Raw genomic sequence first — 18,604 nt, 5'->3', positions numbered from 1 at the left:
AGTAACAATTATGTCCCCGCTTAGTTGATTTGAAAGGTGATTATTCATACTCGAATTTGATTCCTTTTTCATTGTCTTCTAAGTCAAGTCTATCACACATAACTTGTCTAATGTAATTTACATTTCATATGTGATTTGTAGGCTATTATATAGTGGAAGGTTTACGCAGGCGCATAAAGTGCTCACCTGAAGGACAAAGATTGTGGCAGAGGATGTAGCGATTGTGGATTATCCTGGAATTAAAAAAAAAAAAAACATATTCAATGTAATTTTTAGTTTGAATCATCGTAATGTCTGAATTAACTTTCGCAACTATGACTAACTTCACACGATACATGTCACCTCTCACCAACAATAGTATTAGATAACTTTGTTTACTAAGACTAGATATGTGAAAAGAAATCACCTAACATTTTATATCTCTACTGAAATTTGAATATGTCAAATGTAATTTTATAAGTAAAATATGAGAGTCAAATCTTTTTAACCTTTACCTTAGTAGGTATTTTCTTTTACTATCTTAATCAATGCTTATTCAAATACAATAGCATAATACGAAGGGAATCAAGGGGCTATTTGATACGGGCGATGGGATAAATAAAGTTATTTCATAGATTGAAAAAATTTATGGGATAACTTATATTTCAACATAGAGTAAATGGTGAAATAATTAATTTCAAGATTAAATAACACTCCTAATCAAACGCAAAATAAAATAATTTTGCATCTTCTCTCGAGATAATTTCTCGTACAAGTCCTTGGGGGTTATTTGGTAGGCAAAACTCTTAACTTCTATTTAAGTTGGATTCTAGTTCCGTCATCATCATCATCCCTTTGACAAAATAAAAATATCAAATAAGCCTTACAAGATGAAAAATGAAATCAGTACAATAGCAATCATGAACTGATAATGGAAAGGATCTATAGAAACTATTCCGAAACCTTCCAAAAATTATCATTAGAGAACCATAAAGGACATGAAAAATAAGTGCATGACTAGGGTGTTGTGGGGGAAGGGGAAGGAGGTGAGAATTGAGGTATTTTGAGAAAGCAACTACTGCAAAGATCACCTAACACATAAAGCAAGTGCGTGCTTGCCTCCAACAAAGTCCATTTTTGGAATCAACTTGGGAGTTTACTGAATATATTCTTCAATACAGAATTGGCTTCTACTGGCTTATTTTGCAGCATATGAAGTGGATACAATTAGCTTATTCTTCAGCAGCAGCACTAGCAGCACTCAGGTCGACTGACAAGTCGACAACCTAAACAAAAGAAAAATGTAAGAATAAAACAATTACCATGGCATAGAAATGTCAATAAGTTCATTACACTCACAACCATTCACACAAAGTCGAAAGAAAGAAAACATATTTGTCAGACAGTAGAAGATAATAAGTTTAATTAGAACCCCGTTTTTCACCACTAACGTTTTGCTAGGTAGCTTCCATATTCAGACAATAGTATGCTTGGTTGTTGAAAGATGAAAACTCGATTTCCGCAGCAACTAACTTTGATGATGCATGGATATACAATGCATGTGTGTGTGTTCCCTATCACTAATATATACTAGCTATATCTAAGACCGAGTATGTATCCAACTTTCTGTAGCGGCATCATTGTCAACCTTATATCAGTCAACTTGAGTTGTTGATACGCTCCCTCCGTTTCAAAAAGAACGACCTATTTTGAATTGATACTAAGTTTAAGAAAATAAAGAAGACTTGAATCTTGTGGTCTTAAATTAAAGTTATGTCAAATGTACCAAAATGTCCTTTAATATTGTGATCTTAAATATGTCACGTGAAAAGTTGAAATTAAAGTATTGCTAAAAAAGGAAAGGGATAATTCCTTTTTAAAATAAACTAAAAAGGAAAGTAGGTCATTTTTTTTTAAATGGAGGGAGCAAGTGTTATGAAAACTGCTGCAAATTGTCAATCGACAAGTCACCAGATAACCAAATTCCAACTGGAATCTTACCTTTCCTGTTATCTTGCTGTACATGTCTAGCACATCCATTACCGTGGACTCGAAGTGAGTTGTTGGATCATAGCTCTACAAGGAAGGATAAAACAGAGTTATTGGATCAGAAAACAAATTTTGACAATGAACAGCTGACAGATGTATAGAGACAGATATATTGGAGTGACAGGAAAGAAGTCTGTCATAGAGTTTAAGAAGCCTGATTTATGTTAAGAAGACTATGCATATGCTACACATGCCTAAGCTTGTAAGACATTACTGTTATATTATTTTTCAGCCTTAGTGGTGTTACTAAATAACTAAGAATGATTCCCTTGAGCAGCAGTAATTTCACATGGGGCAAGGTTCAGCATGTCAAAGAAGCAAAATCAAAGTGCCCTATCTGTTTCCAGTGAAGTCTTCTAATTCCTCAGGAGAAATCAAAGATCATAGTACTAACTAGTAATAACACAGTTATACCTCTTTGGTGATATATTTCAGATGAAATAGTTATAGTAAGAGAATAGAAACTAGTGACTAGTATTGGAACTTACTTTAGATATGAAACAATTATCGGCAGCAGAGTCATGTGAAGGTACGAATCTGTCATAAGTTTCATAAAATATCTCATCGACAGCCCCAAGTATGTCTACACCAGGCTTCAATTCTTTCTCGGGGTCATCCGTTTCAGCTTCTGTTGAAACAAAGGCAATATATTTCCCTTTTGGAGCGACATTGTGGAAGTAGGAACAACAGAACAGGTACCTGCAATCAGCATGCTGTTATCTTTAATGTTTCTCCGAAGAGCACAACAGGTTTAGTGAACATGTAATGGCATGGGCGGCCCGACGTGCAATTTTCGGGTGACTCGACGTAGAAGAGGTATAATTATATAAGAAACAGTGAAAAAATGGTAAAATATATACAAAAGCACCCAGAGAACAAAAGCATGGTTGGGTGCTCTGGCTTTAGACATAACTTTCACGTCTCCTGTAGCTGCATTGTTTTAGTAAATTTATTTTTTTTTGAGCACCCACAACCTAAAAAAGTTGGGTCCGCCACTGTGTAATGGAGTCTAGGTCTAAATAAATAGTGACAGTCCCTTCTCAACAATTGTTTAGAAAAAAGAGGACTTAATTACTAGTCAGTGGCATATATAAGTAAGGTCAATATTAGAATGCTTTGTAATCTTCTTTTTAGATGCAGAAGCTTGCACTGTTAGAGACATCCCTCTATACTACACCACACAATAGGATATGTAAATTTAGTAGACTATCGGGAAGCCTACAAACATACATGTCTGATTTGCGACCAAGTTGCTTCTGTGGTAGAATGACCTGGGCTGAATGAGAATCATTAGTGTTAGGGATGGGATGGCTCATTATACAAATTGCACGAGCAACTTTTCCAACCTTCTGAACCTGCATAATGTCATGGGTATTAAATCATTTATCAGTAGAAATTATCAATCTGATCTTTTTTTCCGCTAGGCAGATGATCAAGCAACTGTTCAAGACATGTATTGACAATTCAGAAAGCCTGGACATATTAGTTATTTGCAATTTGCCAACCGTACCTTATCAGGTAAATATGACGGATCACAAACAACTTTCTTGCATTTAGCAGTTTCTCCTTCAGAAGTCACACCAACAACTTTTCCACCTTCATCAAACTCCACCTGCAATCCAGAAACTGTGTGTTCACATGAACTTCAATTTAATTCATTGTGTATGTAAGCCATGTGGAATTCTTCAGCATTTTCAGCAGAGCAGCCAGCTCAGTACATTATCATCTCAGTTTTCTTTGAAAAATAATATGGCATATTTAGAATTACAATATGAGGATATCTGATCCAGATTACACAGAAGGGTCTAGATGTTAGATCAGAAAGATTAGTGAGACACATTCTGGATGCTAACACATTTGTAAAACTTGCCTGCTGTGGGGTTCGTTACGCATCGAAATGATCTAGAGTTGGATGGTTTGGAAGATTACCTTACATTGTGGCTTGTTAAGCATGTAAGTTCCACCATAAACTGCACTCAGACGTGCAAACGCCTAAAAGCATGTGCACCAATCAAATACAAGAAAAAATTATATTTACTCAAACATGACTGACAAAAAGTACCCAAGGAGACAAACCTGTGGTAATTCTCCCAGTCCGTACATTGGATAAATATAGGGAGATCCTGCTTGAAAGCGTGCTAAAGACTCTGCATAAAGCTTTAAAAAACAAGAAACGGAGTAGTCATTAAGTAATCCTTTAAACAAAAAATTCTGATACTAACAAATAATCCTCTCAATTCATAAACAAAAACAAAGAGGGAAAAGGAATCCTTGTTCAAGCACTGCTCAGCCAGTCAAGCATGTTTTATCTCAAAAAAAAAAACATATCTTAGCTCATGTAATCAAAGAATCTGTTTTTTGTTTGAGTTACATAATAGGTTTATTTATATGAAAGGAAGATGAATTCACATCACAACATATTTCTATAGCATATAGCATTTCAATTATGTCTCGATTCTGATAATTCTTGAGAACATCTTATGGAAGACCTACCATGATATTATCAGTTGATAGCTCTAGTAACATGACATTATACCTACAGCCACAGGAGGTATATAATTAATAGCTAACCTAGAGTCTAATAGGCAAAGAGAGTTGGTGGTGAACATAAAAGAATACTTAAAGCATGCTGCGGGCTTTCTCATTCACATACGTAAAATTTGTTTGAGGCCCTACACTCCCTATAGATATAACATGGAAAATTTGTAACTTCCTTAATTTCTTTTCACCCTCATAGTCATGGAAAAACGGATACCTATACAAGCTTTCAATCAGCATTAGTAACTAGAATAAGTCACACCTAGCTCATCAGCAATCTCAAACCAAACCTTTACACTGTCATGTCAATGTGATGTTTTACACAGTGTCAGAAGCAAACTAATTTAGTGATGATATCGTTATTAAGCAATTATATACTTTTGACAATAGTAAATAGATCTGGTCGAACTCACCTTTACTCTCTTTACGAAATCCATAGCTGGTTGAGCCAAATAGATATCATCTGTAAAGAGTGCCAAGGCATGTCCAATAAAGTCAATAGTATCATCTTCAAGTTCATATTTCCTGCATAAATAATAGTTACGAAGACAACTTACCAATCAGTGGAAGAAACTGTCTTTACCTATAATTCACTAGGGATGCAGCCTTCACCGATATGTTCAGTAAGAAAACAAAAGCACATGTGGAAAGAAAATTTACGCAATGAATTCTTTTGCAGTGATTTTGTTCAAATCCATCCCTTCATGAGTTTTCGGATCACTCTCGTCAAAATCTTGCACATAAAGAAAAAACTTCCGAGCTCGGCGCTTTTCAAAGAGCCCCATCAATGGGGATTTCAGAGCTTCAACGTCAGTTGCTGGAACTTTGTAGATCTAATGATATCAGTTTCATGAGAATTTTGTATAAAAAAAAAACGGAACAGAACAGAAGCTACACCTAATAGTGCTTTAACAAACATACCTTCCCTTTATTGTACACAAAACTACCATCTACAGCCTTGAAGTTCAAGTACTTGGTAACATCGGTGTGGATGAGCACACGGACCAGAGTTCCATTTGCCATTGCAAACTATAGGACAACAGGAAAAAGATTAATTACATACTTGTAAAGCATTTCATATAGATCTAATACTAGAGGCCAATAGTCAACTCAACTTAATACAGTTTGGAAATTGTCGTGATAACAACATAACTCTTTCGAGCCCAATATCTTTACTCAATATTTCTTGTCCCTTTGATGAAGTAAATCTGTCATCAGTAGGGAAGTTAAGATGTTCTATGAACTTACCTAAAGACGAGCCTACTCTCTAGTCGCCCCAGTGCATCTGGTTTCAATTCCTTTAAATTATCGAACATGCTGTTGAATTTACACGTCTGTTTAGATAATTGTTTACCTATCATAACTTCTGCAATATTGGCAACCTTCATAATATGGCAAGTTATATAACAGGCTAATGCTCTTGCTACTTGTATAAGGAGTCTATATATCAAAAGGTATGTTTGGTTCTCTAAGGGAAAGAAAGTGATACTCCTTAGAATTCTAAGCATGCATGTCATAAGTTGTCTCTCTTAGGTGGAACCTCTGCTGTAACCTAACTCGCTTCTAGCACCTGGTCTAAATGAGATGGTTGTCATTTGTTTCATTAATTTCTTTTATCTCATCTTAAAGCCGGAACTTCTTTGAATTGCCTGTAGTTTTAAAGCTCATGATGTTCTACGGACAGATATAAAACTTCTACTATTTCCAGGCACATTAGCTTAAGCGCTCGTGTAAACAGTGATTATAAAACAGAACCATCAGTTATGTGAATAAGTCCAATTCACTTTGACAAGGACTTGAATCTGCCTCAATTCATTTAACTTATGGGGAAAAGGGAAGAAACAAGAATTAAAAGTCAAGAACAATGAGTGGTAAACTGGAAAATTTAGGTAATGGTAAGATATATAATCAAAACTAGTAAGAACTATTTACCTTTGGAATCATGTCAACATTGTATTCCTTGCTCGTACCTAACTCTTCTGGTGGCTTGTCATTTCCCCTAAAGCGTTTCCAAAGCTACACAAAATAACATGATATCTGTTATGCTGAGATTAGCTGCAACTGTTAAGATGAAACTAGCACTAACTTGCACCAAACTTCCATTTACGCCTCATTTTCCAGACCGAAGAGTAATGAGCTTTTCAAAGTTGTTTGTGCATATATATTTAAGTTCCACGCCATTAGTAAAGTGGTTACCTGAATTAAATTAAGTGAGCTTGACTCTCCTCCATAATAGTCATTTTTATCCATGTGTAGTACCTGAAGACGTTTTGAGGTTAGATTTAATGTTACTGATCAATTTAAGAAAAAACATGAAGATGTATAAAGATCTAAACTAGAATACTGTTAACTTGTAAATAGTAAGATGGATGATCTAATTCTGGTAGACATCATAAATTGCCTTGTATTAAAAAGTTCATGAACATGCACACATATTAAATATAAAATCCAGTTATTAACACTCGAAGTTCGGTGATCCAAATTTAAAAAATAAAGTGATGGGAAATCTTAGTAGCTCAATTGATTGTCTATCTAAAACTTTCACCTCGTTGCTGATGGTTCATTCCCCACGGTATAATCCTCTTCCCATTTCGCCTGTAACTACCCCCAATAAAATGGAAACAAAACGGGATAAAAAGAGGAAAAGAGGTACTTTGAGGCCATCGACGGAGAGAAGGCCACTGAGAATGCATTCTTTGAGGCCGGTACCAAGAACAATGACGTCGTAATCTTCATCCATAACTGATAATTAATTAGTATGTACTTTAGTGATGCCTTTAATTTAATGAAGTAATTATTTGATTAGGGGAGGAATGAATGAAATTAATTGAAATAAAGAATGAGAAATGGAAGTGTTAGCAAAGAGGGCGGGAGAGTTAAAGGAGGGAGAGTGTGTCGCGCTTTCGGGTGATGATATATATATATTTGAACGGGTCTTTTTCGGAACTTTCAAGGACAACCCCCATTTTCTCCCATAACTGAATTTTAACTTCTATTAAACATGTATATTTTGTGTGATTATTATTTTTATCTGTTTCTAATATAGAAATGGCTCCCGACTTTTTAAAAAATAAATTAATAAATAAATAGTGACGGATCTAGAATTTAAGGATTGTTGGTGTTTAAAAAATTAAAACGCTGAAAAAGGTAAAAAAATTGTCTCAACAAGATTTGAACCCAGGATGGCCTTTCCAGTGGAAAACTTTTAAAATCAATCTAAATGTCAATGCACCCAACCAAATTTTTGTTTTAACGAGTGCTTTTATATCTTTTATATCTATTTTTATATATTTTCTATGTAATTATACCTATTTCGCGTCGAGTTTACTGGGTGTCGGAGCACCCCAAAAATAATCTAGGTCCGCCCCTAGTGGCATGTGTCATATAAGACGAAACAAGATAATACTTTTAGGATCGTTTGTGTGAAGTATAAGGGATAAGTAGTCTCGTGAGAAAATAATCTATTATTTTATCCCATATTTGGTTGGAGGTATTAGTTAATATCAGAATAACTTATCTCACCATTTACACCATAGTGATGGAATAAGTTATCCAAAATAATTCTAAAATAACTAATTACTAAATTAATTATTTCAAAATAACTATTTTACAACCAAATGACCCCTACTAGTTGTATTACCGTAGGATCGATATATGAGTGTGGTAGCATAATAAGGATTAAGAGTTCAAAGTAAAGAGTGTCTTGTTCAGATAGGAGAGTGTTCTCATCTACATGTGCTCACAGGTCACAACTTAACTAATTATGTTTTTATAATCTGCCAAAAAAGGTTTTCATATTAAATGTGCTTTAATTCCTTTTGTTATTCTGAATTAAGAGTGTATGAAAATCGAATTGAGTAATAAATTAAATCGATAAAAGTATTATTAATTTATTGTCATTGGATTATTAGGTTAACGATTTTTTAATAATTTTTTAAAAAAAATTATTGGGTTATTGATTTTATTCGATTTTTTCTTATTGGGTTAACCCATAGCCCTATATATATAAGACCTACTCTATATTTCTCCTTCATTTCTATAAGCCTATTCAATTTTCCGAAAATCTATTCAAGCTAGCTTGAAGATTCTTGTAAAATATTTTTTGCTGCAACTAAGATTTCATTTCATTTCTTATTAGTTGCTACTATTTTTATTTTATGCACATTTATTATCGGTTAAACCGAAAATCGAACCGTTAAGACTAAAAACCGATTAAAATATCTTATTAATTTAATTATTGATTTAACATATTTAAAAATCGACAACTGATAAACCAAACCAATAATACATAAAATCGAACCGACGGATCACCCCTATTCTGAATTATGGTTCACAAATAAAGAAAACAATTTAGAATATTTTTCTGAAGCAATTCTTTTTAGTTTTTTACTGCAAGCAATTGTGTCTTTGTAAGCTACATGCACTTGAAGAATGGCTTATTTTTTTTGTTTCGTTCGGTATCCGCATTAGCAGTGGCGGATCTACCCTTTGTCGAAAGGGTTTATCCGACTCCTCCTTCGACGAAAAATTATGCTATATATACATGATTAAAATTATATTTTATGTATATATATTAGATGTTGAACCCCCTTCGGTTAATTCGTTTGTTCACTTATGAACCCCTTAGTGAATATCCTGCCTCTGCCACTGTCCATTAGAGCTCAATTAATTTGGATTCGCGTCTGGTAGGGATCAAAATGGGGGTAGCACTCCCGACCAAAGATTTTTTCATATCCAGTATTCGAACCCAAACCTCGGGTTAAGAAAAGAGCAACTCTATCCGCTGCCCCACATTCTTGGGTGGTATGACTGCTTATAGTTGTGCATTAAGGCTGATTAAACACTTCCTAAAAGTGAATATAAATAATTTTTCAGTAGTTGAAATATAATATATCTAGTCAAACACTTCTTAAATATATAGTTTAATTTAATCTACAATTTGATCGATGACAAATTTTGGTTATGCTCCTTGAAGAATCAAAGAAACTAGTGCTATAAACACAAGTATACACGATTTAGCCATTTAATTTCAAGCATCACATGACCGCGAAAATTAAAATGGTACATTTGATTGAATAGATATCATCTGAAATACTATAGTTCCTAGCTAGATACAACATTAATTACTCTCTGATTAGACTGATAGACCCCTCGATTTTTGAGAAATTGATGGTCCCAAAGACTTTTCGAGCATGGTCAATCAGCCTAATCAATTTATACATTTCACTATATGATGCATAACAAATACAGAAAATTACTCGTTCTTGTTTCAGTAACTTATATGTATCTCCATTTTTCAGATCGAGCTCAATAAGGAAAAGCCAAGCTGCAAAATCAAAGCAAAATTAGATGACGTGTGTAACTTAGGACACGTGAAGAGCGTGCGCCCAGTCTCGGGTTTAGGATTTGGGGTTCGGGGTTTTAGAGTTAGGGTATTTTCATCGTACCCTAACTTGAGGCTAGTATCAGAGTCATTGCAGTCCTGATGACTACTATTGACTAGGCTGCGATTGTTGGTGATGGAATCTGCAGAATGTCCTTGCTCAATCGCATTTTGACCTTCTTCATTCAATCTTGCCTGCTCATGAATGTTTTAGTAGCAAGAGACAAGTTATTAAGAGGAACTTTTTTTTTGCAAAAAGGGAATGTATAATTTACTTGTGATTGCTGTTTCAACAGTGAATTCTCTTCCTGCAGTTGAGCTTCCTGCATATCACCAGCTACTTAATCAGGTGGCAAGAAATATTATACTAAACTTCAACGATATGTTTGGTATGTTTGTTTTTTTTTTTAAATTTTCTCATGTTTAGATTGTCAGAGTGATTTGAAACATAATTTATCTAAAAAATGACTTCTTTTTAGGGGTATAGAAAAAACAAGTTCCATAAGTGACACTCTAAACTCACTGTCTTCAAACTTTAACCCCAAGACAAAAGTTGAGGGGTATACTTGGTTATTTTTCTCTCTAAGAATTTGGATACATAAACATTACTTATCCAATGCTGAGGCAGAAAATGGCGAATAGAAAATATATATAGACCCTATTTTCTAAGGGCAAAAATTAGAGTGTCTAAAATTGTAACAAATAACAAAAGTATATTGAAATAAATTGAGACTTTTTCCCCTTTTAATAAAAGGTTTTCAAGAACTCATAATTTGTTTCCAGAAACAGACTCTTTTCACCCAAAATCAAAATAAAAAAGTCTTCCATAAACGTCCAAATCATTCCAAGGTAGGTTTTCAGGATAACTATAATAAATCATCTCATATGAGTGATATAATCTCGACATATATTTTTTCCTATAACTGTTTTCCTAAAACCACATTGGATTTTACAGATGTGAAGGAAAAAATGAAGTGATGTCTTTTTAAAACACAATACAAAAAGGATATAATTTGAATAACACATTTTACTTTGATAAAACATTTTTTTTTTTGATAGGTAGTGACTTTTTGACAAGGCACAATATAATAGCACATGTTCATACTACCCATCAGTGCTATAAATTCATAGGACTGGCCTCACTGTTCTAAAATTTCTTAATTTTTTCTCCATATTTTTAAGAAACAAATATTGAGTGTTTGTGTGATTTGCTATAGTCTATGTGTTTGATAAAATCGTTGGCATTTGAGGTACCGTTACACCATCTACCGGTATTTGTTTTATTCTAATTAAGAGGAGGTAATCCAAAATCTCAAAAACAGTGAGTGAATTAAATTTCTTAAAAACACATAGTAAATTTTGTGGATCTCGGTTACTTTAATTGAAATTTTTACTTTTCTAATTCTAGTTTATTTCATTTTTCTGATTTAATGTTTTGAACATAAGATACCAACACATTCGAATACCAGTCAAATTTAGTTCTTTCTGATAGAATCAAATATGTCCTAATTAAGAAAAAAAAATTATATTGAGAAAGTAGCTAAAGAAATCAACATTTAAGTTAATGGAGGACTTGCCTTTCTCTTGAGGGAACTGATCTCTCTCATAAACTTGTCACCCTGAGAGACAATTAAATTTCAATTTAATGGAATCAATGTATGTTGGTAGGAACAATTGTTAATCACACAAGTGCAAAAGAGGAGAGGAATTTATAAATACACAACAACACAATTAGTGTAATCCCATAAATAAGATTTGGGAGGATAGAATGAACGTACGCCGTATGGAAATTATACTCCTACTTTTCTAGGTAAAGAGGTTACTTTCGATAGATCTTCGGCTTAAAAGAACTATTTTTAAGGTAGGATTGTGTAACACCCTGCATTTTCGAGCTAGACATTGAACCATTGTTCCTACGTGTGTAAACTCCAATCCCACTATTTATATTTAAATACATGTGTCATGATCTTTATCCTAGTGTGTGAAGTTCTTATGAGGTGAAAAATGTTCATAGAAATCACTTAGAGCAAAGTTGAGCTAAGAGCCTTTGATTAGGCCAAATTTTTTAATTTGATTTTACAAGGGTCAATTTTGAACGTGTATAACTTTTGACATATGTGGAATTTTGCATCTGAAGACCCACCAAGTTGTAGATAATTGAATTAGCTTTCCAATGATACCAATTTCGCCTTAATCCGATACCCGAGCGAAAAGTTATGACCATTTTCGTCAGAAATAGTAAGCTGCCGTGATAGCTCCGCAACGTGGGCTTAAGTTACCGCGTCAACCTCTGCGACGCGGAGGATGGTTTTCCTACATCCGTAAATATAAGTCCAAAGGGTGTTTTAGTCATTTCCCCTTGCCCCCAAGCACCCAAGTGACGGATTAAAACCCCAAAAGGACATTATTTGTCCACTTTTCATCACCAAACCCTTACGTAAATCCTTTCCTTGCCAAGAACAAAATTCAAACTCTTCTCCCCAATAAATCAAGAGTTTAAGCTTTCAAGTTCAAGAATCTTCAAGAAAACTTCAAGAATAGGGTTCCTTTCACAAGTTCATCATTCAAGTCCCAAAGATTCAAGTATTCTTCACAAATCAAGAAGCTTAAGGTATGTGGGACTATCCTAAACTCCGTGGGCATAAATTTTTCGATTAAATAAGGTTTTAAGGTATATAATTTCGTACATGAGATGGATTTTGAAGAGCATGCATTGTAAATCTCGTTTGGTGATGAAATCTTGTATAAACTATGAGTTTCTTTCCCTAAACTTGAATTGTTTTCATGTGTTATTAGATTGAAAAATTATATGAGAGCACGTTTTGCGTGATTATCTCTTTTTTTATGAAACTCATTGTCTTAACAATGTTGTGGATTGTATATACACATGATTAAAAGTTTGAGTTTAAACATTTTGCTAATGTTTATAGATTGTTATTGAGAGGGTTTTTTCCTTAATTTACAAATGTTCATGTTTCCTAATAAAGAATTTGAATGTGATTGATGAAAGGGATGAGCACCGATTGATAAAGTATTGAAAGAGTAGTAGTTTGTATAAGTTTTCATGTGTTTTAAAACAACAACTCCCTCATGTGATGTTTAAATTTTTTTGTGGTCATTAACATGCTTTTGAATAAAAAGGGCTATAACGACTTGCAAGCCTGGGTATGGCGATACCCTATTATGATATGCCCTTAACAGAATGAGAAAGATTTGTTTATAAGCATGAGGTATGTTTTAAGAGGCTAAATTGGGCTTAAAGAGAGTTAGATGGTTACCCGAAGAAAGCACGAGTTGAAAGACTCAATGTGGGAAACCGTGATTTGCCGACGTGGGATTATGGTACCCTGTTTTGTGATCTTGTGTACCTTGATTCATGTCGTCCCAATTTGGGACTATGGTTAGAAGCCCTGCTTTGTGATCTTGTGCACTACCATGACATGTTGGTTTGATTGGAGATTATGACACTCTGCATTGTAATCTTGCGTGCCCCCTTCCCTTACTAATAATCTAATCCTTGCGGCAAACTTGGATTGGGAGCTTGGCCGTCGAGTCAAGGGAGGATTCCATATGGCCCGTGGGATTGTAGACTTGTAGGGTGTACCATCTAGCTTAGAAGTAAAACAAAGAGTTGAGTCATGACTTACAAGGATGTTTTGAAGCTCACTGAATTATGCTCATGTGTTTTGATACCTATTATGATAAATTATTTTCTTAATGCTCTCGACTATTTTATATAAAATATATATTTTTTTGTTAGTTCTACATACCAATACATTTCAGGCATTGATTGTCCTTCGTGGCGGCTACATTATCTTATAATGTAGGATCTGAGGCTTAGACCTGCGGTCCAATTCAGCAGCAGTAGATTGTTTCAGGAGTTCAAAGTTGGTGAGCCTCCCTTACACCGGAAAGCGTTCTATCTATATGTAATCTCAGTTAGTTTATGATTCAATAGAGGCTTCGTAGGAAAAAGTTGAGTATTGTATTGTCATATTTTGTTGACACAGTTTGTATTATAAATTTTCTTTGAATTTTTAATTTATCTTCCGCATATTTATATCGTATGAATTATGCTTATGATTACACGCTAAGGGGTCTCTCGGGCCTTCATGGTTTGGGATGCTCATCGCGACCAGAGCCTCGATTTGGGTCGTGATAAGTTTGGTATCAGAGCACGGTTCATGGTCCCAGGGTGTCTATGAAGCCGTGTCTAGTAGAGTCTTGCGTATGGGTGTGTTGTGCACCACACTTATAATCGGGAGGCTACCGAACATTTAGGAGTTGTTTCTCATTCTTTCATACTCTAGTTCGTGCTATAGCATCGTCCATACAAAAGTTATCCAAATTCCTTCATTGCTTTAATTTTATGGGTCATGCCTCATTGTCAAGGTGATACAAGTTCAAGTGTTTAGATTTTCTAATGATGTAGTCCTTTATGATTGAGTTATCCATGAAGTTATGAAATAGCACAAGGACTTGAGAGGAGTCCATTAGTGCTTCTAAGTTATTGATTAGAGTGTATACCTCTATCTTAATGCAATCGTGCTTTTCAGCTTGAGGTATGAAGTGTATTTAATTTCTTTCAAAAATCCTTGTTGTTGATGTCATGGTTAAGGGCAGAGATATGTGACAGAATGTTGGAACAATATTTCTACCCGAGTAGTAATATATGTTAAAGTGTCATAACCTATTGGTAGTAAGATGGTCCCAAAGTCAGTTATATGAAATCACAAGTCTAGAAGTCAGAGTGAGGGTGACTTTTACATAAATAAGTAGTTTTAGTTGTATAACCCTTGACTGAGGGGTGGTTTGCTCTTTTATGATGATTGGCTAATGCTATAGCAAGATTTGTAGATTGTATGGTAGTCTGTGAAGGAAGTGGTTGACTTTAATTGTTATTTATTTAAAATAGGGAAGGAGCTCAGAGTGGATGTTATGGTGGTTATAGAAATCATTTATAGGTTGTGAATGGAAAGAGGTAGATTAGTCATTAAGTTATGGGTCGAGACTCATTGGTGTATATGGAATTTGAAGGTAGTGGGAGATGTATGCATGGGTAAGTAAATATGATGTGAGAAAGTAGAACATGTTGATAAGATCGTAATGGGTTATATTATAAGATTAAGATCGACTATCCCTATTATGTGACTTTACCCTCTCCCCCTCTCCCTTGATTGTCGTCTCTCTAGTAATTGTCAACTAGTACTGCACGTGAGAAGGTGTGTGGTAAATTCTAAGGTGTAGTAGTAGTAGTATTTTGGAGAGAATGAACTTATGAGTCGTAGTTGCGTGAAATAAGAAGCTTGGGTTGATTTCCCCATTTGACAGACTAATATAATATGCGGCATGCTTTATTGGTGTTATATAATTGGTGTCGGACAATAGGCTTGAACTTTAGATGTGGATTTTAGTGGTAAGAATAGTAGCTTAAGATTAATGATGCATGTTTTGTGAAAATGAATTAGTAGGCTTGATGTAATGTGTGAAAGATCTTTGGTTGATGACTTATAAAATGTCGAAGTATGTAATTGTGATATATGCATAAGGTCTAGTATTGAATTAGAAATGGTGGCTAAATCATCTGATGGATAAGAGCCTTAAGTTATAAGAATAGTGTACTCGATTTTGAGTTATGAGTGTCATGTACACCTAGTCTATGTTCGCAAGTTTCTTAGTATGGAGAAGTATGGGGACTTGTTGTATGATGTTCTTTAGAGTTGAACTGGGGAAATATAGGTAGGCAATATGCGTCTTTGGTATAGTTTTACAAACTTTGTTAAGTTGTAAGTTATGTGATTGGAGGTGTAATGCTAGTATTCTAAGAGGTTGAAGATGGAGTGTTAAGTGTTTAGAAGCATGGATGCCCATGCCCATGATAATGTCAGTCATAAGGTGATGACTATGGGGGTTGGAGGAAAATATGATTAGTATACCTAAAGGGGATGTCCTAGAAAGAATTTAGTGTCTTTAAATTAAAATTATTAAAGGGAGTTTGTGTTCATGTGTATACTGATACCCCCCATCGTATTGAGAATTGTCGTTATAGATCTGATGAAGGGATATGTTTGCAAGTTTAGGATTGTGACTTTGATCTAAGAGGGAAATGACGAACTAAGGCAGTTCTTGAATTTTCTCATGGTGGCATGTTTCAGGGAAGAGTCATGATAATTCTATTTCTATTTAAGCAAACTCCTCCTACTTCAATTTAAGAGGTCATTCTACCAATGTCTTATGTATTCAAGTCTTGCCTGTGTCTAAAGTCTGAGTTCTCCATTTAAGTCATGAATGTTTCGACCTTCAAATTAGAAGCAATGATGTCTCAGTAAATCCAGTCTTTCATGTATTCAAGCTTATGATGCTCATGATCCATAAAAGTCCATGTCTTATATCATGCTTAGTTCTAAGAAACTATGCTTTTTATATATTATCGATTCATTTTACGTCAGGATTAGCCAAAGTGATAAGGTTCATGCAAATTCATGACTATCTCAGCTCTGAAAATGAGAAGCAATAGCTTCAATTTATCAGTCCTTGTCTCAATCATTGACTTCATGAATTCTGACCTTATGTTATACGATTATGATGTAAGCGCTCATGTTTCTCACTATGATCTGTCCTAAGGACTCATGTTGTGTTGTGTTTATGCCGAACGACTCTCTACTTATGATCCAGACACTTGATATAGGAAGAACTTCGTATCTATTATATCGTATCTTCACCTCATGTCCCACCTTGAGTAGTGCAATAAGTATAAGTTATAGTCGAATAGTGTTACTCTCATTCATGATACTTATGCTCGGGTCCCTCAATGAACCTCCAAATGATAGTATGATGGTAGTTATAGAAAATTAGTAGTGACTTAGGTAGGAGGAGTAGATGTTCTTGAATGTGAAAATTTTGATTTTATTTCTTTAGCTAAGGTTATAGGTGAAAGGGGAAAGAAGGAGATGAACTTTCGTTATGTGAAATAGTTAGGAACGAGATATGTGGCAAAAATCTTTGTGACAGTAGTTGAATTTACTGATTTTAGTGGGGGGGTCCATGAAGTGGGTGTAGTAATGATAGGCTTGAATGTGGTGATTGATGAAAACACAAATCCATGTACTATGTGGTTAGTACTCCCTGAATTAAAACCCGAGGATATTTGATGGAAATGATAAGGTGAAGTAATATTCTTAAAGGGATGTAGAGTATAGGGTCCCATAGCTTAAGCTAGCACCTTTTTTCTCCGGGTTAGGCTTCAACGTAGAAGTACTATGCAGTGGAACTCAAACTCTTATGGTTAGTGTGTGATGAGAGAATTGTAAATTTGAAATGATGAAGTATGTTATTCACTGTTTGAGGCATAGACGAGTACTGTCTCCAAGTTTAAGTTTATTCGTTGTATCTTGTAAGGTAGAGAATGATTCTATTTCTATCTTCCGCGAAATCTCATTTCATGATTTTACCAATGTAAATCGGGCTTATTATCACCAAATAAACTCATGCCTTATATATTGTGAGGATTATGATCCCTAGAACTCATGAGCAAGGTCATCTCTATGTTTCTTACTATCTCACGCTTCGTGCTTACACGTTTCACTAGGGATTATCATGACGCTCTTTTGATGTCATCGCATATTTTATTGAGAAAAAATATTCCATGTGAGGAAATGTTCTTTATTCCATACTTTTAGAGCTTCAAAAAGTTCCTACCCATCATTCGGGGACAAATGATCCAAAGTGGGAGATAATGCAACACCCTGCATTTTCGAGCTAGACATTGAACCGTTGTTCCTACGTGCGTAAACTCCAATCCCATGATTTATATTTCAATACATGTGTTATGATTTTTATCCTAGTGTGTGAAGTTCTTATGAGGTGAAAAATGTTCATAGAAATCACTTAGAACAAAGTTGAGCTAAGAGCCTTTGATTCAACCAAATTTTTATATTCGATTCTACAAGGGTCAATTTTGAACGTGTATAACTTTTGACATATATGTAATTTTGCATCTCAAGACCCACAAAGTTGTAGATAATTGAATTAGCTTTCCAACGATACCAAGTTCGCCTTAATGTGATACCCGAGCGAAAAGTTAAGACTATTATTTTCATCAAAAATAGTAAGCTGTCGCGATAGCTCCGCGACGCGGGCTTAAGTTACCGCATCAACCTCCACGACGTGGAGGATGGGTTTCCTACATCCATAAATATAAGCCCAAAGGGCTTTTTAGTCATTTTTCCTTTCCCCAAAGCACCTATGTTACAGATTAAAACCCCGAAAGGGCATTATTTTTCCACTTATCATAACCAAAACCTTATGTAAACTCTTCCTTTCCCAAGAACAAAATTCAAACTCTTCTCCCCTAGAAATCAATAGTTTAAGCTTCCAAGTTCAAGAATCTTCAAGAAAACATCACAAATAGGGTTCCTTTCACAATTTCATCATTCAAGTCCCAAAGATTCAAGCATTCTTCACAAATCAAGAAGCTTAAGGTATGTGGAACTATCCTAAACTCCGTGGGCATAAATTTATCGATTAAATAAGGTTTTAAGGTATATAATTTCGTACATGAGATGGATTTTGAAGAGCATGCATTGTAAATCTCGTTTAATGATGAAATCTTATATAAACTATGAGTTTGTTTTCCTAAACTTGAATTGTTTTCAT

At 34.7% G+C, this 18,604-nt stretch overlaps 2 protein-coding genes across 4 annotated transcripts in view; both read right to left on the bottom strand.

Moving 5' to 3' along the window:
- Nucleotides 1-589: 589 nt before the first annotated feature.
- On the bottom strand, nt 590-7,414 carry LOC107840087 (guanosine nucleotide diphosphate dissociation inhibitor At5g09550). 3 transcript variants are annotated; one of them, XR_001665177.2, is made up of 14 exons: nt 7,220-7,357; nt 6,763-6,825; nt 6,499-6,582; nt 5,488-5,595; nt 5,227-5,399; nt 4,980-5,091; nt 4,105-4,185; nt 3,958-4,020; nt 3,539-3,640; nt 3,259-3,383; nt 2,517-2,727; nt 1,981-2,055; nt 1,071-1,265; nt 590-832 (listed from the first exon to the last, which is right to left on the bottom strand). XR_001665177.2 is itself a non-coding variant. In XM_016683816.2 (13 exons), exons 1-13 carry the CDS (start codon nt 7,304-7,306, stop codon nt 1,212-1,214), a joined length of 1,338 nt encoding a protein of 445 aa, XP_016539302.1. In that variant the 5' UTR covers nt 7,307-7,414; the 3' UTR covers nt 590-1,211. The 3 variants fall into 3 exon arrangements, 1 of the variants encoding a protein (XP_016539302.1); XR_007043708.1 differs by having other exon boundaries at nt 1,099-1,265; XM_016683816.2 differs by having other exon boundaries at nt 590-1,265; nt 7,220-7,414.
- Nucleotides 7,415-9,607: 2,193 nt separating this feature from the next.
- Nucleotides 9,608-18,604, bottom strand: part of LOC107840085 (MADS-box protein JOINTLESS) — a gene marked incomplete in the record, with an annotated part of 17,975 nt that continues 8,978 nt past the window's right edge. Inside the window, 4 exon segments of the mRNA XM_047394946.1 lie at nt 9,608-9,892; nt 10,014-10,144; nt 10,225-10,272; nt 11,527-11,568. Of these exon segments, the coding sequence (XP_047250902.1) occupies nt 9,874-9,892; nt 10,014-10,144; nt 10,225-10,272; nt 11,527-11,568 (240 nt within the window).

This window comes from Capsicum annuum, chromosome 8 (genome assembly GCF_002878395.1).
Source record: "Capsicum annuum cultivar UCD-10X-F1 chromosome 8, UCD10Xv1.1, whole genome shotgun sequence".
Taxonomy (NCBI): Eukaryota; Viridiplantae; Streptophyta; class Magnoliopsida; order Solanales; family Solanaceae; genus Capsicum; species Capsicum annuum.
Note: the sequence above shows the minus strand (reverse complement) of the source record. Positions and strands in the feature narration are given on the sequence as shown.